We start from the raw sequence: 24,883 nt of genomic DNA, 5'->3' as shown, positions 1-24,883 counted from the left end.
AAGATTATAGTGTATAGCACAGGGAAATATATACAAGATCTTGTGGCAGCTTACAGTGAAAAAAAAAGTGACAATGAATATATGTATGTTCATGTATAACTGAAAAATTGTGCTCTACACTGGAATTTGACACAACATTGTAAAATGACTATAATTCAATTAAAAAAAGTTAAAAAAAAAAAAAGAAACTCAATTTTCACTTACCAAATTGACAGAAATTAAAGACTAATAATATCCAGAGTAGGGAAAAGATGCTGGGAAATGTGCACCCTCATATACCATCAGAGAACAGAACAACCTCAAAAAACAAGGCAATTTGGCCGTACCTAACAAAATTTTAAATGTGTAAGCTCATGTTGACCACCTGTAGAAATCTATCTCATACAAATACTAACGATAGTGCATAAAGACATGTACAACAGTGATCACTGCAGTGTTATCTGTAATTGCAAAAAACTGGAAGCAATGAAAATGTCCACACGTAGGAGAAGGAATCATGGTGCAGTTGCACTATGTTATACCATACAGCTGCTAAAAGCAATCAGGTCAATGTCTGTGTGCCCACAGACTTCACAAGGTCAGTTTTTCAAAAAAAGCAAACTACAATATGTACATTTTGATGCCTTTTCTTGGTTAAAAAAAAATCCCAACACATTCTTAAAAATAATATTATTTACCATGTGCAGGCATTATTCTAAGTATTTTACAAATATTAACTTGTAACAGCCCTATCAGGTAGGTACAATTATCATACCCACTTTAGAGATGGGGAAGCTGAGGCAGACTCACAAAAGGCTGGTCTCACAAAAGCAACTGGTGGATTAAACCCCAGGCAGTGAGGCTCTCCTCTGCACTCTTGCACCCCCTCTGCTGTACTGTATGGAATCTGTGTCTCTGACTATACACGTGGATGGAGTATAAGATGGGGGGTTTGGAGGTTGGGAGGGTAATGCCACCCTACACCAATAAGAAGTACCTAATTTCAGAAAAGTTAAACTGGAGTGAAGAGGGAGTGTGTCTTAGAATGTATGAAGTCAATCACTGTATAAGAATAGAAAAAGCCTGGAAGGATATAAACCTGTCTGTTAAAAGTTATTAAGCGGCCCCAATGGGAAACTGAGGGAGAAGAGAGGGAACTTTTGTTGTTTCTTTTTTCTATAGTATTTGCATTTTGTCATAATGCACTTGTATTACTTTTATATTAAGAACTTCTTTCAAACCACCACAAACAAAAGCCATTATTTAAAACAGTCAGAAATTCTATAAAACCTAATATGCAACAAAAGGCATCAGCCATATACATTTCTACAACAGAATGTTACTAGAAAAGGTGTGCGGAACCAGAATTTCACACATCGCTGATGGCTGTATAAATTGGTGCAACTCCTTGGAAGGCAATTTCTCAGTATCTATCATAGTTACAGATGTATGTATATGCCCTTTGACTCAGTAATACTCCTCTGAGAAATTTAGCCTATAGAAGTATATACAACTGACTGTACTTCAATAAAAAACAGAAGTATATACATGCACAGATGTATATACAAGGCATACACAGTTTTCTTTTTTAATCCTGCCATAGTAATATTAAACAGTAAATATATCCATCAACGAGAGACTGCTTACATAAACCAGGGATGGCCATACCACCAAAAGGCTATGGCGTGGTGAGGAAAGATCACCAAGACACACTGTAGAGTTAAAGGGCAAGGTACAGACAGAACAGTGTGATCAATTCGCTCACTTTCGTTTAAAAAAGGCAAGAAGTGTATTTTTCCTTGGTTTTATTTTCACAAAATTAAACAATGAAAGGAATCATTAGAAACTAAGAAGAAAATGTACAAGAGTGGAAGAGGGTGGGGGAAGATACCCAGAAGTGGGATGGCAAGGAGATTTCCCTAAAAATCTGTGTTTTTTTAAAAAAAAATTATTGTAATTCTGACTATGGGCTTTTTAAAAAGGGTAATTAGGAAAGCTTTTCCCTTGCCAAAAAAATACAAAAACAAAAAAACAAAAACAAAACACAAACAAAAAAAGCCACACAACCGTATCACACCAACCAATGCAACAACATAAGTGAATCTCACAGACATCATGCTGAGTGATACAAAGCACACAGTACATAATTCCATTTAAGAACAGGCAAAACTAACCGATGTGAAAGAAAGAAAGAGGAATCACCACCCTCTGGGGGTACTGACTGAGAAGAGGCATGAGGGAACCTGGGACACTGGAATGCTCTGTATCTTCATCTGGGTGCTGATTACAAATTGGCATATATGTGCAAAACTTCACCAAGCCATACCATTAGTGTACTGAATGTACTCTGTGTGTGGAGAAATACATATGTCAGTAACATTTTTTTTTTAACAGTATCAAAGGTATTTTTAAGGAATATTTAAGGATGTGATTAAAAAGCCCACAATATCATGTTAAACCAAGAGGTAGAATTTTACACTCATAGAGAATATAATCGTACTTCTGAATTAGAATAGGTAGGAAGTGGAAAGGATTAAAGAAAATACACCAAGAAGGTAACTCAAGATGGCAGAATTTTGTTTATACTTCATTGTATTTTCAAAATTCTTTACAGGTATCAATCAGCCAAAATAATTATACATATATTTATTTTTTAATTCAGAAAAGAACCAATTAGATCTGGGGTTTGAGGACATAATTGAAAAAATAAAGATATACAAATTTACTTAACAGAGCCTTTAAACATTTAAAATATAATGTTAGTACAAACTTAAGTGAGTGACTGACTACAGAGGACCAAGTTAACATCCAAACAGTGTGCAAACATGGCTTGTTTATTTTACAAAGTACAAGATATCCAGAAAAGGGGAGGAAAAACCAACCCTACAAATCCCTAAGAAGGCAGAGAAACCACTGTACTGGAGATTCAGAGACAGGAAACTAGAAAGTTGAATGTTTTCTCACTCCTAATACAAAAGTGCTGAAACTTGCTTAAAACTCTGAAGGTTCAGCTGTTGAGGTGCCTTTGCTCTCGGGGTTCTGATTCTAAAGATTTTAAGCGTCCAAGAAAGGCAATAAAATTTACTAATCAATGTGTAGACCTACCCTAATGTGGACAGGAGTAAGAAAATATTCAGTTGGTAATTGTTCCTTTAGTAAGTTTAGTGAGATTCGTGCCCCCAGCCCCGGTAAACAACCCACGGTTAGCTATATGAGGAGTATCTTGTCTTACTTTTCCACATTAGAATTCAAAGTCTAATTCTCACTTAGTACAATTAATTCTAGATTCTCTTCCGTTATTTCAAGGAAATAATTTTTATGATATTAATTTCTAATGGCCAAAAGGAAGAAAAATCACAAAGCCACTCCACTGTCGGACACTTAGATGCAGTGTCAAACATGTCCACTCAGGCAGCTACGTTATCAGAGTGAAACCCACTCAAGCAGAAAAGTGCTTAAGAGCATAGAAAGGGGACCGACCATCTGTATCGGGTTATGGAAGAAAACTGAGGCAAGAATGAGAATGTGGGATTGAGTTCAGCAAAGCAAACCTGGGTAGGTGAGGCGAGAATGGAAGGAAAAGCACAATGCCTGTGACTAAAAGCACCTCCCAAGAGCTTATTTCAAATTGCCTTTCTTAGGCATTTCTGTTGGGCAAACAAGGGAAAAGGAAATGAGGAATTTTCAAGTAATTAAGTATTGCATGAAAACTTAGTGTGCTCAAAATCATACGTCTGCCATTCAATCGGTGATTATTTAGTTTCATATGATGAAACATTTATTACTACAGAGAAACTATGAAGCACGCCTGAAACAACCTATATGCTGGCTACCAAATTTCTAGGGATTCAGTGAGAAAGTATTATAAAAATAATGCCTTTTTAAAAGTTAAGTCCCAGAATGTAAAAAAATAATTCAAATGAACTTATTTACAAAACAGACTCACAGACATAGAAAACAAACTTATGTTTACCAAAGGGGAAAGGCAAGGGGGAGGGGATAAATTAGGAGTAAAGGATTAAGGATACACATTACTATATACAAAATAGATAAATAACAAGGACCTACTGTACAGCACAGGGAATTATCTTCAGTATCTCATAATAACCTATAATGGAAAGGAATCTGAAAAAATATGTATATAACTGAATTACTTTGCTGTACACCTGAAACTAACACAATATTGTAAATCAACTATACTTCAATTTTAAAAAAAGATTACATTGTAGGAAATGGGGAAAAAAAGTCCTTTCAGCTTCACTGTCATCACCTCTGTACGTTATTATGGCTAACATTTGTCAGGTTATCAAAAGCACCTAGAACTGACTAAGCTTTCTTGACAGAAAAATCAGATGAGAAGCCGAAGTTCACTGGGACTCTAATACTACTGGCACTGGTCTCTCTTGAGTCGGTTTTTTAGGCTCTTGAAACCTTAAGTAAACAAAACCAACAGCTAATGAAAACTGACACACCCAGAAACTCTCAGTGAAACATTTACTTCATAGGTCACAACAGACTGTCCTATTCCTCTACAGGTGGCCTTGCCTGGAGCAAAAGGTTGGAAAGAAAAAAAAAAAAAAATCCCAACCTTCACACTTCATGGGGGAGAAAAATGAGGAGGAAAAAAAGAATAAGCAAGCTTCAAGGAGAGGTCAGGAACACAGGAACTCACATCTCAGTGGTACTCACACCACCTGAGTTTCCTAAGACTGCTTCGTTTTAGCACCTTAACTAGAAAAAAATTTCATCTACCTTTCTAGATGTCTTCAAACATCATATGGATAGGATACAATGCTGGAGCTAGGAGCCTTCAAGAGGATCAGTATCTTCACCCCTTCCTCACCAGCGCTGCCCATCCTCAGCCCACTCCACTCCCTTCCCAATGGCCAAATCCAACCCACCCTGGAACCAGTGTCCAGGATCCTCAACTAACCTTCATGGCAAGAAACCAATCTGCTCAAAGACACCTATGAAGGCAATTTCTGAGGCTGCTCTCAACATCATCCTAGCAGAGTGTTTCCAAGAAACAAAATCTCACTCCAAACATCTCTAAAGCCAGGGTAGCTACCAGTAAATCCCATCTGGGAGATATTTTCAGTGAGAGGGTCCTTCTGCACTTTCAGCAACTCACATCATTTAGGAAGCTACCTACTGGTAGGATTAACAGTACGTGCAAAAAAGGAAATTGCTCTCACCTCTCTCTGCCTTTACTGTGTAGCTCAATGTTAGTGCAGAATCAGTCCCTGTGATATGCCAGGCTGCCCTCCATGTAAAAAGTTTAAAGACCTGCCACCTGCCACCACCCCAAAAACACCCTTCCCAGTCTTGACCCAAGACAGTAGGCACCCTGAGCAATGCCATTTCCCTTAAAAAAATAAGCAGGAAAATAAAAAGGGAGGGGGAAGGAGTTGTTTTAGTCTTGCAAAGACCAAATTTCAAATCACCCCCTGCTCACTCCCGATTCCTTTAGAAACCATTTCTTTTCAGTGCCTAGATTTACTTCTTTTTTTTTTCTTTCATTTTTGGGAGGGGAGAGATAATTAAGTTTACTTATTTATTTATTTTAGAACAGTTACTGGGGATTGAACCCAGGACCTCGTGCATGCTAAGCAAGTGCTCTACCACTTAAGCTATACCCTCACTGCTCTAGATCTACTTTTTTTTTTAATTTTATAATTGACTTTATTTATTTGCAATATGGTAAGCATGCACTTTATTTTTTAATTTTTTTCATTTTTTTATTGAGTTATAGTCATTTTACAATGTTGTATCAAATTCCAGTGTACAGCACAATCTTTCAGTTATACATAAACATACATATATTCATTGTCACACTTTTTTTTGCTGTGAGCTACCATAAGATCTTGTATATATTTCCCTGTGCTATACAGTATGATCTTGTTTATCTATTCTACAGTTTGAAATCCCAGTCTGTCCCTTCCCACCCCCTGCCCCCTTGGCAACCACAAGTTTGTATTCTATGTCTTTGAGTCTGTTTTGTTTTGTTTGTTTGTTTAGATCTACTTCTTGAAAATGGACATCTTTTACCTTGTAGTAAAACCGTTTCCACTTATCCCACCTTCCTAACATTTTGAGTAAAACTTGAGACCACAACTTTTGCAACATACAGAAGCAATAACTCTAATAAAGTTTCACAAAGCACTAAAATGCAAATTAAAAGACAGAAATTTGGAGTTTAACTTAAAAATTGAATGTCTGCTGATTTTTTTAAAACACTTACCCACTCTTCGACATTGGGGGGCTGCTCATCATAAATACGTTCCTTGTCCCACAAAATATTCGACTTGTCATACCGGTCCATCTTTCTTCGGGTTTTCACAGCAAAGAAAATTATTAAAGCAAAAGCCACAATAACCATGAACCCCAGTACAATGGCAATGGCCTAAAAAGAGATTAAAGATATTAACATACTTAGCTTTTAATTGCTTTATTCCAACCCACACTCTTACAAATACCTGAGGCCCTACTAAATTATCTGGTTTAACTGATATAAAACTGATACAAATGGTTACATTTTAGAAATATAAAACCTAGCCCACACCAGTTGGACTAAGGCTAGCAAAACACACACACACACACACCCCCCACTTGATTCAGTCCTCAGAACATGCTTAAATTTAGGTATTATCATTAACCCTGTTAGAATTATAGAAAACTAATTCCAAAGCCTGAGAACCAAGGAAGCGGCCGTATTTTTTATAAACAGATGAGAATGGCCAATAAATTAACTCAATCACTGGTATACTTCTAAAGGGCTTGGAAAATGTTAGTCTCAGAAGTAGCTTTAAATATCCAATCATGCTTATAATCTTGTTCATAACACATGCTTGGCAAATTTTTTTACAACTGAAGGTAAATTTTAGTTCATAGAGAATCTGCCTTACTTACCATAAATTATGCAGACATGATCTAACCAAACTATAAATTAAAGAAAATGGGCTAATGATTCATTCAGTCTGGCAAGATCCTCTGTTTCAGAGTCTTCTCTGTACTTACTAGAAAGGGGCCTATGACAAGGAAACCCTGCCCCCGACAGTTTTCCTGGTGTCTGATAGCTAGGTTAAGTGGTACCTTGGCCTGGAGGCACTTGGAGTTGAGGCAGGTACCAGGGCTCTGGCCTGGATGTCTGCTAATGGGTAATAGGAGGCTCTCTTTGCAGCTGTCTATCTAACAGTGGTATCATTTTTCTAAGAATCCAGGTTTTGGGGAGTCAGAGGATGAAGAGGGGTGGCAGTTTGGCAAGATATGGGTACCAACGCTCAGCCCTGTTTACCAGACACATCTGAATGTCAATGACAAACACTCTGAAACCTACATTTGCAGGGAAAACATTTCAGACTTCAAAATAATGGTGGTTATGGGAGAAGGTCTCACCCCCAAAAAGTGACTCACTCAAATAAAAGAATGAAAATTCCTGGGTCAGTGTAAGGAGAAACAAAAAACAAGGAAAAAAAGATTAGTAACCTAGAAACATTTTCTTAATATAATTAGGGTAGCTCACAGTTACTGAAAGCAGGGTTCTCAACCTCACCTTTGAATCACCTGATAGGTTTTAAAATACTGATTTACACTATGAAAATTACAAAACACTTTTGAAAAAAATTAAAAACTTTTAAGTAAATGGAAAGACATCCTACGTTCTGTGGATCAGAAGACTTGTTGCAAAGATGATAATTCTTCCCAAATTGATGTACAAATTCAATGTAATCCTTCAAAATCCTAGCTGGCTTTTTTTGCAGATATTGACAAGCTGATTCTAAAATTCATATGAAAATGCAACAGGCCTAGAATCTAGTCAAAACAATCTTAAAAAGGAAGAACAAAGTTGGAGGATTCCCACTTCCAAATTTCACAATTTACTACAAACCTACAGCAGTCAAGAGAGTGTGGTACTGACCTAATGACAGAAATATAAATTAATGGAAACAAACTGAGAGTCTAGAAATAAATCCTCATATTTACGGTCATTTTTTTAAATGGAGGTACTGGGGATTGAACCCAGGACCTCGTGCATGCTAAGCATGTGCTCTACCACAGAGCTATACCCACTCTTCTCTGGTCAATTCATTTTTGACAAGGCTATGAAAATAACTTAATGGAGGAATTGTCTTTTCAACAAATGATACTAAGAAAGCAGGTTATCCACATGCAATGAATGTAGGACCCCCTTCCTTCCCAAATTAACTCAAAATGGATCATAGATCTAACTGTAAAAGCTAAATTATAAAACTCTCAGAAGAAAAACAGGAGTAAATCTTTGTAACCTTGAATCAGGCAAAGTGTTTTTTTAGATATGACACCAAAAGCACAAGAAACAAAGAAAAATTAAATTTGATCTCATCAAAATTAAAAAAATTTTGTGCAAAGAACATCATCTAGAAAGTGAAGGAAATGACAAAATAGAGAGAAAATATTTGCAAATCATATAAGGGACTTACATCCAGATATAGAAAAATTCTTACAACTCAATAATAAAAACCCAAGTAGCCCAATTAAAAAATGGGCAAAGAGTTGGAATGACCATTTTGCCAAAGAAGATATACTAATGGACAATAATCACAGGAAAATATCATTAGTTATCAGGGAAATGCAAATCAAACCAAAATGAGATAGCACTTCACACCCATTAGCATGGCTAGAATCAGGCAAAAATAATGCTGGTGAAGATGTGGAGAAACTGGAATCCTCATACATTTCTGGTAAATGTACAACAGTGCAACCTCTTTGGAGAACAGTCAGACAGTTCCTCAAAAGGTTAAACAAAGTCTCCATAAGATTCAGCAATTCTGCCTCTAGGTATATATTGAACTCCAGAGAAATTCAAAGGTTTCACCAAAAACTTATACACAAATATTCAGGGTATTATTCATAACAGCCAATGTGGAAATAACCCAATGTCTATCAACTGATGAGTATATAAAATGTGGTATATCCACACAGTGGAGTACTATTCAGCAATAAAAAGGAATGGAGTACTGGTACATACTACAACATGGATGAATCTCAAAAACATGAATGCTAAATGAAAGAAGCCAATCATTAAAAAAATAACACACATATTGTATGCTTCCACTTATATGAAATACCCAGAATAGGCAAATTTATAGAATAATTAGCAGCTTCTCAGTCTAGGGATGGTTAGGAAAATGAGGAGTGATCGCTAGTGAGGATGTGGTTTCTTTTTGTGGTAGTGAAAATATTCTAAGATCAACTGTGGTGATGGCTGTGTACTAAAAACAACTGAACTATACTTTAAATGGATGAATTAGATGGTGGGTTAATTATACTTTTATGGTGACACCCAGCCCTTCTCCCAGATTCTGATTTAAACAGAAGTGGGGCCTTGACATCGGTATTTTTAAAAATGTTTCCAAAGTGACTCTATTAAGCATCCCAAGATGAGAGCCTCTGACCTAAGGAAAGCGGGAGAGAAAAAAGACAACAAAACTACCCATACCTCCTGGGGATCCACCACACAGAAGTGATATAAATACTGATCCACGTAGAGTCCCGTAGCTGCAGGTGTATAAAACTGATTGCAGAGGGCATATATTTGTGAACCGTACAGAGACCCAGATGACTGGGCGGTTGGGTTGACTCCCATTATGTAGACAATTGTGGCAATAAACACCATAATGCCCAGGACAGCACTCACTATTATCACAGTCAAATAATATCTTCTTGTTCTGGATATTTCAGATCTTATAACGCTGGTAACAAATATCACCAATGCAGCAATGAAACAAAAGGCAGCCATGGCCAGTAGGAATCCCTTTGCTGCTCTTGGATCTGTGTAGCCCGCTCCATAGCCATAACCATAGCCGTAACCATAGCCATAGCCGCTTCCATAGCCACCAAAGCTACTTCCTCCAAAAGGGTAGCCAACACTACCTCCTAGCAAACCAGTTCCATAGGTTCTGTCCCAGGCAAGTGTGGAGGCGACACAGGCAAAAATGGCAATGCACATCACAATAATGAGCATAGACAGAATGCGAATCACTCCTGGCGGAGAGGTCCATTTGTAGAAGTGGAGAATTTCGTCTTCCGGGTAGAAAGAATACGCCGGCTGAGAGAGCATTGGTCGAACATGCATCTCTCCACCATATACGTCATTGCTTGGTGCATAATGATTAGGTTTGCTGAAATGCACATGAAAACAACTTTAAGTTAGCACTTTTTTGGTTGTGAGCAGAAAGAACATATAAAGTACTTGGAACAACTGTAACAAACCACTGGAAAATAAAACTATTATCTGTACTGCCCCACTGCACTGGGGCAACCTGTGTCCTCCTCCCTCAGATTCAAATGTCAAAATCCTAGCCCCCAGCGTGATGGTATTAGGAGGTGAGGCCTTTGGGAAGTAATTAGGTCCTAAGGGTGGAGCCCCCCTGAATGGGCCTAGTGCCCTTATAAAAGAGGCCACAGAGAGCTCTCTCACCCCTTCCACCATGTGAGGACACAAGAAGTTGGCCGTCTGCAACCCAGAAGAGGGCCTCCAGCCTCCACCAGAACCTGAGCACCCTGATCTCAGACTTCCAGCCTCTAGAGCAGTGAAAAGTAAATTTCTGTTGGTTATAAGCCACCCAGTCTCCAGTACTTTATTACAGTAGCCTGAATTGGCTCAGACACCCACTGAACAGTAAAGGTATCTGAGCCTCATGCATCAGAATCACCTGGAGGGTTTGTTAAAACCTAGATTGTTGGGCACCCCCAGAGTGGCTGAGCCTGTAGGTCTAGGGTGGGACAAGTTTCTAGATTCCACTGATGCTGCAGCTGGGGAACCATGCACTGAGAATGACTGCTTAGTTTCCATGGAGCAGAGGTTCTCAAAGTTTGCTGCATACTAGAATCAGCTGGGGAGTGTGTAAAATCCCCAGATGCAGCACTCCATACCAGGTAAATCATAATCCCTGGGATGGGACCCAGGCAGTTTAGAACAATGGTGTCAACCCTTCTGCCTTTGTGACCTGAGGCGGTTCCTTCAGACATGACACCTGCAGTGGCCTACAGAGTCAGGTGCAATTCCTGGCAGCCTCACTCTCTTACCTAAGAAAGCAATTTGTTCAGTTATTCATTTGGCGCCTATTTACTGGAGCTGCCCGGCTGACGTGTGCGGGGCACTGTGCTAGGCACCAGGCATACAATGAATGGGACAGTCTCAGGCCAGGCCCCTCACAGAGTTAATCTGTCAGTGCAGTAAGACATTAAACAAATCACTACATGAACCATAGTCAGTTATGGCCGGAACTACAAAGTAGATCAAATATTAATGATGGCTCATCAGGAAAATGCCTAATTAGATCTTGAATCTCCTTGAGAAAAATACCTTGCAATCCCCAGTAATTTAATTATACACACACAGGTTATAGATGACACACTGATGTGTGGACACACTGAATCTAAACACTGTGGGCCCTGGGGAGGTAAAATTCAATTCCTAAACTAAGCCTCTTTTGTTTTCGACATTATTTCTAGAGAACACCTTCCTTACTCTAAAGGAGACATCTTACTACTGGGTGTCGCTAACCACAGGAATTAGGAGAATTACCTGAGTATATGAGAATGAAAAGGAAATGGAGAAACTGAAGAGAACACTGAAAAATGTCAAGTAAGGAAATTCTCGAACACATTCTACTTAGATATTTGGGGTGTCTCCATTTGGGGCTGTCATGAACAGCACAGCTCTAACAACCTCCAACATACATCTGGGTACACACAGGCACTATTTTTCTAGGGTATACATCCAGGAGTAGAATTTCTTAATTTTTTTTTCAATCTGCAGCTCTACTAGACAATGTCAAACTGTTTTCCACAATGACAATATCACTTAAACTCCCATTAACAGTGTAATGTTCACAGACACATTGCTTGTGATAACTCCAAACTGGAAACAGCCCAAACGCCTGCCTACAGTGCAGTGGGGAACTGTGATACAGGCTGATGATGCAATGCTACAGAGCTGTGCTGTCTGATACAGCAGCCACTAGCCACACAGATCAACTGAGCAATGGAAATGTGGCTAGTCCAAACTAAGATGCGTTGTCAAGTGTAAAATAACAAAGTGGTCATAGTATGAAAAAAAAATGTATCACTAGCAAGAGAGAACCCTAATATTAACCACGTACTTTGGGTGATAATGATGTGTGTCAATGTAGGTTCATCAGCTGTAACCAGTGCACCACTCTGGTGGGAGATATTGCTAAAGGGGGAGGCTATGCAGGAGTAGGGACAGGGAGACACAGGAAATTTCTATATCTTCCTCTCAATTTTGCTGTGACCCTAGAAATGCTCTAAAAAAAAAAAAGTCCATATTTTTAAAAAGAATATAAACTAATCTTATGAATCTGTGTTTTTATCAATCACATGTTTAAATGATATTATTTTGGATATATTGGGTTAAGTGAAATATTAAAGTTAATTTCTTCTCTTATGTGGTTACAAGAAAACATGAAACTACATACATGGCTTGCATTATATTTCTTTAGCACTGCTCTGAAGCAAAAAATGAACTACAAATGCACGCAGACATCTTATAAGCAAAGCTGAAAGAAGCAAGGCAGAAAAGAATACACACAGTATATTACATTCATAGAAAGTTTAAAAATAAGAAAAACTAAACCACATTGTTTAGGATGTATAAAGTGGTGAACTAATAGAGAAAAGCAACGTCCATATGTCAGGTGTCCATGGAAAGGGGAGGACATAGGGAAAGACTCTGGGGTGTTCTGTCTCTTGACTTAGGTGGTGATTTAGCTTTGTCATTATTCATCACCTCATATGCATGTTCTCAGCCCTTTTCTACATATATATTTAATCATATACAAAATAAGTGTACAAAACTAAGTATGAGGTTAATGGAACACAACTCCGTTACTACTATATCTGCCAGCATATTTTAAGGATCTCACTTTCATAAACAACCATGTCCCAAGTTCAGGAATTAGTCAGGAGGCTGTGTAACAGGAACACACTCCTTACTACGGTTATCAGAGTAAAAGCTACAAATTATTTAAAGGAGGAAATCCCTTTCAATATTTGATAGCAAATTTAAAATTTAAGAATTCATTGTTAAATCCCCAAATGACTAAGGACACCAAGAACCTTCAACTTTGCTTGTTGTTTTAACATAATTAAGGAATTTACAATGTGAAAAACATTACGCTACATGAAAGAAGTCAGTCACAAAAGACCGAATGTTGTATGATTCCATTTAACTGAAATGTCCAGAACAGGCAAATCTAGAAACAGAAAGTGGATTGGTGGGTGCCTAGTACTGGGGAAATGAGGAGTGACTGCCAATGGTTAGTGTTTCTTTGGGGAGGAGATGATGAAAATGTTCTAAACTGACTGTGGTGACAGCTGCACGACTGTGAATATACTAAAACCACTGAGATGTCTATTCTAAATGGGTGCTTTGTATGGTGTAGGAATTTAATCTCAATAAAGGTGCTCTTTTAAAAACTGACAATCTTTTGCCACCAGTCATCTAAACAAGGCATTAATATGGAAGCTTCACACCCTTTGTGAGAATCAAAAAGGAATAAATATACACACAAATATAAGCCTAGACTATGTTGAAGCAAACATTAAAAACAAGTGACGGCAGCTCCCACTGCAGGAAAAACTGTCATCCTGGAAGTTAAGGGTAGGAGGGAAACTTACCCTTCACTGTATACAGTTGGTTCAATTTGATTTTGCAAATGCACATAGTATTTTATTTTTAAAAGCAAGCATAAAATAGATGGAAGTTTCAACTATACATTTTTTTTTACATGTAATAGAGTTGTTAAAAAAAAAAAAAGAATTACATGTTTACTTACAATTCATCAGGTCTGTAAGGAGGTGGACTTTCAAGAGGCCTGGATGACATGGCTGGTGTCAGTGGTCACCTGATCTTCAGGATGAGCAATGCCTGGTAGCTCCCAAGATGAGAAAGTCTAAGCAACGTAAGTAGGGTAATGGCATTACTACTGAGCTCAGAGTTTCCTTGCATCACTAAGAAAACCAATGATACCAATCTCAAGTAGCTTTCACTCCATGGTTATTTCCCTTGTTCTTCTCATTGTCATTTTTACACGATGGACCATTAATTCTTTGAGCATAAGAAATCACTGGGCGAAGGAATCATTCGGCCTGGTAGTTCTCAGAGCACCGAGCACTGTGCTCTGCACATCCCCAGCACAGTAGATTATTTAAACTTGAAATTCTAAGTTGTAGTCATGAAAATCTCACAAAGATTTACAGCACAAGTAAAAATGGTGTTTTTAAAAATAGTCACTTCAAAGAACACAAAGGAAGATGTATAAAAGATAAAATTCCTTAAAACATATTTATTCTGCCTCATATTACTTTCAAAAGTTCATATAAAATGAGAATGCACATGAAACTGCGTACACAGCTGTGTCCAGCACATGCCAGCCCCTCATTGTTAACTAAATCATAATCTGGTGAAAAACTAAGCATTTATCATTTTACTTATGAACGGTAAGGGTTGTGGACATTTTCCCCTTATCTCCCAGTCTTCAAAATTGAGCCAAATTTTCACAAAAAAAGGAAAGTCATCAAACACATATTGTTTTAAAGAGTCCTCTTCACTAAGAGAAAAGGCAGATTGATTTTGTTCTAAAATTCCTCAACGCAAGAATCCCCAAACATCTGAGAGGTAATTTCACTCAATCAACAAGCATCAACACTGAACCATGGAGACCGTGGAAGTTAAGTATGAGACAAAGTTCTCCTGAAGGTCACGCACAAAGGAAACAGCAAGTACAACAGGCATTATTTAAGACCGAACTACATGATAATGTGCAGCTTGGAGATAACAGGAGACTTAACAAGGAGCTGAAAACTTGAGGGTGGATGAAGGAATGGACACAAGCAAGATCTACAATCTGAGTATATTAAAGTGTTCAATATTTTTCCCTTTTTAAATAACGTCTGAGCAATCATATATTACTATGTTATGTTAGGAACAGTAAATAAATTCAAATTCTTTAAACTTTGTTCTTTAAAATCAATAGCAACTACCCTTCACATCCTTAAGAACAGTCAATTTCAAATTTCTCAGAATAGAGCCCCAAGTCAGGCTCCCCAGCCTGCAGGTTGGGCATTGGGAAGAGGAGCCCCCAGAGCATTTGGCTTTGAAGGTCAGCGGGACTTAATTGCAGGAGCTCCACAGGACTGGGGGAAACAGAGACCTCACTCTTAAAAGATGCTCACAAATTCTCCCACTCACAGGGACCAAGGGCAAAAGCAGTAACTTCATAGGAGTCTGGGCCAGACCATCCTGAAGGGTCTCCTGGGGAGGCAGGGGAAACAGGGCAGGGGCATTGTGGCTCACCCTGGGGACATAAAAACTGGTAGCAGACATACTGGGGAGTATTCATCTGCATGAACTCTTCTGGAGGCTGACACTTACTTGGGTCATTAGCACCAAGACCTGGCCCCACTTAATAGCCTGTAGGCCCCAGTATGGGATGTCTTAGGCCAAACAACTAACTGGGCAGGAATACAGCCCCATCCATCAGGAAACAGCCTGCCTAAAGACTTCTTGAGCCCACAGCTGCCCCCAGACAGGCTCCTAGACACAGCTCTGCCCACCAGAGAGCCAGGACCCAGCTCCACACACCAATGGACAGGTACCAGAAGCAAGAAAACTAAGATCTCGCAGCCTGCGGGACTGAATCTGCAAATGCAGGCCAGATCCTACCCTGGGACCAGCTGGCCCTGGCCCTTGGGTGACGAGAGGGGAGTGCACTGCTGGGACACACAGGGAGTCTAATACAGAGAGCCACTTCTCCAAAGTTGAGAAAGGTAACTAACCTACCACATACATAAAAATACAAATACAAATTTAGACAAAATGAGGTGGCGAAGGAATATGTTCCAGACAGAAGAACAAGGTAAAACCCCAGAAGAACAACTAAGTGAAGTGGAGATAGGCAATCTACCTGAGACAGAGTTCAGAGTAATGATTGTAAAGATGATCAGAGAACTCTAGAGAAGAATGGATGCACAGAGTGAGAAGTTAGATGTTTTTAACAAAGAGTTAGAAAATATATAGAACAACCAAACAGAGCTGAAGAAAACAACAACTGAAATGAAAAACACACTAGAAGGACTCAATAGTAGAAAAAGTGAGGCAAAAGAATGGATCAGTGAGCTGGAAGACAGTAATGGAAATCACTGCAGCAGAACAGAAGAAAAAAGAACGAAAAGAAATAAGGACATTTCTGGGACAACACCAAGTGTACTAACATTTGCATTATAGAGGTACCAAAAGGAGGAGAGAGAGACAAAGGGCGTGAGAAAGTATGTGAAGAGATAGTAGCTAAAAACTTCCCTAACCTGAGGAGGGAAACAGTCACCCAAGTACAGGAAGCGCAGAGGCCCATACAGGATTAGTCCAATGAGGAACACACCAAGACACATTGTAATCAAAATGACAAAAATTAAAGAGAAAGAAAAATATGAAAAGCAACAAGGGAAAAGCAATAAACAACATACAAGAGAACTCCCATAATGTACCAGCTTATTTTTCAGAGAAACTCTGCAGGCCAGCTGGGAGTGGCATGATCTATCTAGAGCGATGAAAGGGAAAAACCTACAACCAAGAATACTCTACCCAGCAAGGCTCACATTCAGATTTGATGGAGAAATGAAAAGCCTTACAGACAAATTTCTCAGAATAAAATATTGCCCAAATGTATGTTAGGTAAAAACTCAAAGATGGAAATGTATTAAATGTTAGTAACACCAACACAATTAGCATAATTTTCCAAACACAGTGAGGGAAGACAACTTTCTCCACATTCTTTTATTTCTAAAAACTGCTTTATTGAAGTATAACATACAGAAGATTACACAAATCAAATGTGTATACAGCCCTATAACTCGGCACCCAAACACATACACAGATGAGTTATTTAGGCCAAAATGTTATGGTGCTATGATAGAGTAAAAGTCCAGATTAATTGTCATCTTAATTGATGTTCAGTAAAAGAACATTGATAAAAACTGAATTGATAAAAAAACAAGGACCTACTGTAAAGCACAGAGAACTATATTCAGTATCTTATAATAGCCTATAAGAATCTGAAAAAGAATATATATATAAAAATATAACTGAATCACTTTGCCGTACACCTGAAACCAACACAACATTGTAAATAACCTATACTTCAAAAAATTAATTAATTAAAAAAACTGAATTTAAACCCTAATAAATGTAGGACCCTATTTCTGAAGCTGAATGTCAAATACTGACACACTGACCTTCGAGGAATCTTATTCCTTCTATAGCTAGGTCTCACTCATTCAAGACTATGCCAAAAAATTTCAGGCTCACTGGGAGTTTTTGAAAATTCTAAATTAATCCAGACTCAGGCTGAAGTTTAAGTTTTGTCAAAAATCCAGATAACAAAATCCCTTTCCAAACTTCTATTTTCTGGATTCAGTTTAGTTGTCATGTCTCCTCTAAGAGATGCGATTTTAAATTGTGAAGCAAATAAATTTAGGAAATTCATTAAGAACAAGTCATGCCATATCAACTTCATATCTTTTTTTGAGAAGGTCACCAGACTGGCAGACGAAGGGAATGCAGAGAGAATCCTGAGAGTGTCAGGCACATCCTTGTGCACAGAGGGCGGGTAGGCAGATTCCGATGGGGCTGAATAATGGAATCTAATTAGGATGAATGAATGAATGGACCATTTATGTCCACCTGGAGGGAAGTTTCTAGTGGTGACTGCAGATAACACAGGCAGGCTTGTCCAGATTTGCAGCTGACAAAACACTGGAAAGGAAACTAACCCACTGACTACGAGTACATCAACATTGATCGAGGTCTCTGTAAGGCTAGAATGATGGGCTAAAACAAACCTAGTCGTTTTAAAAGCTCACATTCTGAGAAGACAGATTCCTCTTCTCTTTTGAGATCATCGCTACCCTCCTGTGTCAGAGGGGGATAAGCCTGACCTTTGGGCTGCGATAATCAAGTATGATAACGTATTGAGAAGATGAGCAAAAAACATTCACAGCAAGGTGGTTATCCTGAAGGTGAGAATTTCAGTGTTCATGCATTTAAGTACCTTGTATCCGTTTTCAAATATTAGTGGCAGGAATAAATCATTTCAAATATGTAAAACTCAATTTTTAAAAATTCATAGTATAAATACTAGATAAGGGAAATCTGGCTTAATAACTATTCGTTTTTAAAAGTGCATTTCCTTGGACAGAATTTCAACAAAATCTAACAAGCTATCGCAAACCCTGGCAGTATTTACAGAGATAGTGCTTAGATCATGGAATGATACAGTTATTAAAAAGTAACCCCTGCATAACCTTGAAATTTGAAATAGGTACCTCTCCAGGAGGGAGACTAAAATTGTTAAAAGACCTAGAAAAACCCCTTTTGCAGACAAATGACTCGAAAAACAGGAAATGTTTGGCTTGGGGAACTCAACGTTACAAGGACCATTAAGGCAGCCCTCACACTGAAGAGTTGTCTTTGTAGTCCTAGAAATGGTTCTTTGAAAAAAAAAAACAAAAACACTCCACAGGGTCAGATTTCATCTCAATGTTAGGAAGTCTCCCCCTTTAGACTCTACACACCCTCCCCAAAATAACAAATAACAATTTGATCTCATGCCATTTGTGCAAAGCTTAACTTGTTTGATATTTGGGGGCTAGGGGTGGGGGAATGGACTGGACTGCAGGACTTCTAAGGTCTCCTTCAAGGCAGCCTGTGATTGTGCTTTAAGGCCACAGCACAAGGAGAGAGAGGACCACTGCCCAATCTTCAGCACAAAAACATTAACAATATCTGGTCAATATGTTGAGAGAAGAGAAAATAAAAAAGGAGTGAAAAGGCCATGGGATCTAGCTTAAAGGGCTCCCAGGTCACCTTCACAGAACCTGTGTCATAAGAATGATAGGGACTTCAGTCAAACAGCTGAATCAGAATCAGGGCCAAAAGGGAAGCACAGATCCTTACTGAGTATGTTAAGCTGAAAGCCAGCTAATGTTAAAAAAAAAAAAGAAAAGAAAAAGAAAACATTTACTGGCCAAAAGTTATCTTAATAGAAAACTAACCTAACATGGAAAAGATAACCCTGAAAATGCTATGCTTCAAAATTATTCTTTAAAGCAAACTGTCAATAAGTAAATAAATAAATAAATAAATAAATGTTATTATATTAAAGGGCAATCTGTTCCTTTCTGATCATATGCCTTTAATTAATTTGCCTAATTTCAACATTTTAGGCAATTTACTAATGATGTGCCTATAATCTAAATAGAATCATTTAATAACCACCACCATTCCTGGGCTCTCAGATGTCTGGCATTCTTTACTAGGAGAGTTTCCCCTAACAAACTAATAGCCCCAGGTAAGGCGTATCTTATCAGAGTCAAACCCCACTACTTTCACGGACCCTAAACCTCTTACCTCACCTACAACCAATCAGAGCCTTTGCACAAGATGATCAGACACCTTGTGACCCAACCTTATAAAACACCCCAACAACCAGCCCTCAGGGCTCATGCAGGCACCGCTCGTCTGTGTGGCCCGCTGTTGTCTGTGACAGCGTACCCTGGTAAACTCCTTTCTATTCCCATACTCTGTCTCTAGTAAATTCTTTTACCAACCTGCATGTCACCATGCCACCGACCGACTGCCCCATTGTGCCCACAACAAGACATTGCACTTTTAATAGGCTCTCCAGATGATTTTAAGCACACCATGTATTTTGAGAAGCATTGCCTAGAATAAAAGCATCAGTCCAGGGAGGGCCTTGATCTTGAGGGTTTACTGTTTAGAAGGCCCAGAACTTTACATGGCAGGCATCTCCCGCTCTGGTTTCAGCTCAAATGCCACCTCCTCAGAGATGCCCTCACTGTCACTCACTCCAACCACCAAACCTATTTTCAGAGCAAACCTCCCCCAACTAAATTATTATTTCTTTCTTTCTGTTTTTAAACTGCTACATCTCCACTCCAACAGGAATACCAGCTTGCCAAGTGCATAGATTTCTGTCTTGATCATCACTTATTCTCAATCCCTAGAACTAATCCCTGGTACAAAGCAATGCTCAATCAGTATTTGATTTATAAAACCAACAGCCCATATTAGAGTTGGGATTTCAAACCAATAGTGAATGCCTTGAAGTTCTTCACATAACTAACACCCAGGAAAAACAACCCTTCAACTTAAGTTCAACAGAAGTGGTTAAGTGCTTACAGCCTAAAGGAAAGAAGAGAAGAGAGTCAAACTCACATCCATATGGGCATCACCTGGGAGCTTGTTAGAAAAGCAGATTCTTAGGACCCACCTCTGACTATGAATCAGAATCTGTATTTGAATAAGATCCCCAGGTGACTCATTCCACATTCAAGACTGGAAAGCACAAAGTTATAGAACAGCTGCAAGTCTGGAGGCTAAAAAAAAAAGTACAACAAAAATTCATATGGTCTTTTTACTACAGTATTTCCATAAATAGTAACATGGATGAAAAACGCCCACTAAATAGTCTAATCAAGTAAGTCTTGAAATGCAACTGAAGAAAACTTCCCTCTGGAAGGTTCCTGGGAAGATGAGACATTATATCAGTTAATTTATATGGTTGAAAGTAACCTATCATTTTGAAAGAGAAGCAGTAATTCCAACATTATCTTTAGAAGAAAACGGGAGAATTTTACCTTTACATCAAGCAAGATGGGGTACACTTACATGAGGCCATCGGGACTAGTCAAAGGTAGAGAATTCCAGAAAATCTCCCCCAAGCTGGTTTTTGTGCTGAAATATCAAGGACCTGCTTTTCTAATATACCTTCCCTGATTAACTAGTTTTCAAGCCAGCCCATTTGTAACATGTTTCCCCTACCTTGTGTTTCTTCACTTTTAAAATGGAGTTCTGCAACACAACATTGTAAACTGACTATACTTCAACTTTAAATGGATCTCTAATGAGATCTAGCTTTTGGAGGTGCTGACGTGATTAAATGATATATAGTACAAAAGGCTTCTAGCACGGTGCCTTACACGTAGGAAGCAATGCTCATCATCTCCCTGAATTGCCTGGGAAGTTGTGGAAACCTCGCTCTCTTCCTCTCCATCGCCCAGCAAAGGAAGCTCCTAATAAGTAAGTAAACGCAAAACTACAAAAACCAGAAGTGTTGCTTTGTCTGAGGAGATATTACTGTGACGTCACCATTTAAAATGCCTATTTAAAAACACCTGGAAGAGAAAGTAAAGAGTCAACATGTATAGTGCAAAAGAAACACTGTTACACTTGGGAATGCATAGTTTGAGAAATCTGTCTCTGTCTAGAAAGAACTAGTTTCAATCACAAAAAGCACACATGCCTTAATAGGAAGGGTTTCTCTTTTCCAAGGATTTCAATAATACACCTGTTGTGCTTGAGGGCCACACACTAACCTGGAAGGCTGCCTCCTCCCAGCCCTTGGTCATTTCCCAGGTGGGCAGGTTGCCCGGCCAGCCCCAAGGCCAACCAAGGATGCCGTGGCTTCTCCTCCGGCTCAGCCGCTTCACCTGGGACACGAGGGGCTCGGAGCTGTTCCCGCAGCCCTAAGGTGCTAAGACCATTTTGGCCCCTTATCCCACCTGGCCCCGCACACTTCCTCCCACGCAGGCAACAGGTACGCTGCGCGCTGGGCCAGCCCTTCCGCGGGTAGCAATTGCCGGCGGCTCCGCCCGTAGCCGGTCCCGGCGGCCGTGAGGACCCCGCGGCGCCAAGAGCACCCCAGGTAGTGCGCGCTAGCGCTGGCCGAGCAGGGACGGCCCCGAGGCAGTTCCGCCCACCTGGCGGCGACCTTTCGGTCACGGGTGAGAATCCGAAGCGTGAGCAGCTTCCTCGAAGTAGTTTCACTAGAAATGAAATCCCCGCCCCCCAGCTTAAATCAAAGCGGGCTCATACAACCCCCACCAACGGGATTTAAACCAGCCTATCGGCCCTCCCAGGAATACTGCAGGGTGTAAACCCGACCACTCCCTCTCTCCCTGGGATACGCAAAGTGGAAGGGCAGAGATAAGGTCTCCCCCGGGTCCGAGCCGCCCCGCCCCAGCCAGCACGCGGCCCCCTTCGCTCCAGCCCTCAAGCTCGGGGGCCCTCTCCTCCAGGACCCCTAGAACTGCATCTGGGAGAGGTGGGCACAGGATTCTCGCTGTTCACCAACCTCCCACAGGCCCCCATAAAAGCAAAAAGTTGTCTGCCCCGCCTGGACCCTGGTGGCTTTAAGCATTTCCGCTGAAGGACTTGATGGGCAGCGGCAAGCCGCCCCTCGCCAGGAGAAGCAGCCTCCAAGTTCGCCCCGCATGGCTTGTCTCCGCGGCCCCGTGCCTCTCCGGTTCCCACGAGCCCGGTCCAAGAGGCGAAACCGCCACCGAAACCAGCGCCGAGCGTTCCTCTCCCCGCGCCAGCACTCCAGACAGAGGCGTCGCGGTCCCCCCGGCGCCGCGCCCAACTCTCACCTCTTCAGGGCAGCCAGGCCCGACACTCCAAGGACCGCGAGAGCCAAGGAGCGCGCTCACCCGGAGGGCGCACCTGGTGTCGTGCAGACCTCCTGCAGGCAGCCCGGGACTGAGTTAGGGACCCACCCCTCCTCCTCCCCCTTTGCCCCCGCCGCCACCCAGCCATTCTGCCCCCGGGCATGCGCACCAACGCCAGGCCTGGGTGCTGGAGGTCCTCTCCCCCGCGGCGCGGAGCCCCACCTGCTTCGCCCTGCGCGGGCTCCTTGCCGTCCGGTCTAGTTCTCCTGGGAGTCCGGCCGCCTCCAGAGGAAGAAGAAAGGGGGAGGTGGACGCTGACAAAGAGGTGTGGTGTGGCAGCCTCCTCCCTCGGTGACCCATTCACCTGAAACTCCGATGGGAGGGGGAAGGGAGCGGTGGAGAAGCAGGCGGGAGGAACCCGCTGGTCTCCGCACCCCCTTGCAGCGCGCGGAATTAAAGGAACAGCGGCTCGTTTCAGCTCGAGGGGGCGGGGACCGGGCGCAGAGGGGTGGCGTAAGGTGGGGATTCAGGCTTCCGGAGGGTGTGGGGGGCGGGGGTGTCCTGGACCCCTGGGGACCGCTCGGAGCTTCGCGAGTTTCAGGTAGAACAATGGAGTGTTTGACGAGTGAGGTCTGGAGGGGACTGTTTTCCTTCTGCAGACTGTCCAAGGGCGCTCAACACTTTGGCAAGAAAGGCACGTCCTCACACAAAATTTTCCTGCTCCAAAAACTTGGTTAAAGTTTTGTTGGAAAGAAGCATCCAGATGTGAGAGATTTTCAAAGTCATGCGTAAATTTAGAAACTGTTTCTGAGTCTCTGGATCCAGATAAAGACCATTCATTTTGCAGGGTGGTTCAATGAAGGTGAAACACTGTGTAGATACCAGTGTCGGTAAATTTGCCATCAAAATTAAATGCATACTACAATATACATTATTACCATTTCAAGGTCCTCTATCCTTCCTCCCTAAATCTAACTATGGTATGATTGAAGTCGTCTGGCTCTTGAGGGGATTTAAACTATTTTAATATTCTCTTTGGCTTTAAAAACAAACAAACCCCAGTTCTGTGTGCTGTGTTCTATTTCTTGATCTGGAGGCTGTTTCTTAAGGAGCGTACAATTAAGAACAGTAGTCTACACTTAACGATGTGTACACTTTTAAGTATGTATGTTGTATTTCGATATTTTTTCATTGTACTCCTGAGTGTGGTAATTCTGGTTATCGCTATTTAACTATTGCATTGAAGGCTAAAATTGAGGTTTCTTAAATCCTGCTTTACTTTTGTATTCCAGTCTGGAATGTCAGCATTGCTGATACATTTCTGTTCAATTCCACCCACACTTCACTCCTCTGATTAAGTGGTTAGAGATGTGACTCTCCTATGCATTACGATCTTTTAAGGCACAGTTCAATACTTAAGGAAGTAGAAGCATTATGTAAATATAAGGTATTTTAAATGATGACAGCCTGAAATCGGTAATTAATGTAATTGGTATTCCTTTCGTGGAAGTCATTGCTAGAATTACTTTAATATGACTATGTAGTTTTTGAATGATGCCGTTTAAATTGGTTTTGTTAACACTGGGGAAGTCAATTTAATCCTCTTAATGTTCCCTGTCAGATTACTGAAATCTCCAAACATTCCAGTCGGTTTATAATTAGACAAGGGAACATTTCCTAATACTCTCAGATTTATAAACACATATCTATTATTTTATAGTGTACTTGGACATCTGGAAGGAGAACTTTAAGTTCTTTAAAACTGAAATATATTTCACATAACATAAAACTCACTCTTAATTTTGTTTTTTTTTTAACACTTTTGTTGTGGTATGGTTCTTGCACAGTAAACTACACATACTTCAGATGTACACTTTGATGAATTTTGATAGATGTATACACCAAAGAAACCACTGCCACAATCATGATAGCTAACAAAATTCATCCTTAATTTAAAAATGTGTATACAATTCAGTGGGTTTTGGTATATTCACAAGGTTATATAACTATCACCACTATCTAATTCTAGAACAATTTCATCACCCAAAAAGAGACCCTATGTGCATAGCAGTCACTTCTTGATTCCTCTTGCTTCTAGACCCTGGCAATCATTAATCTACTTTCTATTTCTACTGATTTGCCCATTCTGGACATTTTATATGAATTGTTAATACAATATGTGGCTTTTTGTCTGGATTCTTTCCCTTAGGATAATGCTTTCAAGTTTCATTCATGTTGTACTACCCACTGGCACTCCATTCCTTTTTATGACTTAATAATATTCCATTGCATGGATGTACCACTTTTGTTTAAACCTTCATTGGAAGCACATATGTGTTGTCTTCACTTTTTGGCTGTTATGAATAATGCTGCTGTG

General features: G+C 40.2%; 1 protein-coding gene across 4 annotated transcripts in view; it reads right to left on the bottom strand.

Annotated features, from left to right (window-relative positions):
• Nucleotides 1-22,952, bottom strand: part of OCLN (occludin) — a 46,137-nt gene extending 23,185 nt beyond the window's left edge. Inside the window, exons 1-4 of one of the 4 annotated variants that reach the window (XM_032473727.1) lie at nucleotides 22,676-22,952; nucleotides 13,821-13,937; nucleotides 9,458-10,139; nucleotides 6,221-6,382 (exon numbers count right to left, since the gene is read on the bottom strand). In XM_032473727.1, the coding sequence (XP_032329618.1) occupies nucleotides 6,221-6,382; nucleotides 9,458-10,139; nucleotides 13,821-13,870 (894 nt within the window). In that variant the 5' untranslated portion in view covers nucleotides 13,871-13,937; nucleotides 22,676-22,952. Of the gene's footprint in view, nucleotides 1-6,220; nucleotides 6,383-9,457; nucleotides 10,140-13,820; nucleotides 13,938-21,435; nucleotides 22,453-22,488; nucleotides 22,622-22,675 lie in introns of those variants that run through there. The other 3 variants (XM_032473716.1, XM_032473722.1, XM_032473730.1) reach the window with 3 other exon arrangements.
• Nucleotides 22,953-24,883: the final 1,931 nt, after the last annotated feature.

The sequence above is a fragment of the Camelus ferus genome, chromosome 3 (genome assembly GCF_009834535.1).
Source record: "Camelus ferus isolate YT-003-E chromosome 3, BCGSAC_Cfer_1.0, whole genome shotgun sequence".
In the NCBI taxonomy this organism is placed as follows: domain Eukaryota; kingdom Metazoa; phylum Chordata; class Mammalia; order Artiodactyla; family Camelidae; genus Camelus; species Camelus ferus.
Note: the sequence above shows the minus strand (reverse complement) of the source record. Positions and strands in the feature narration are given on the sequence as shown.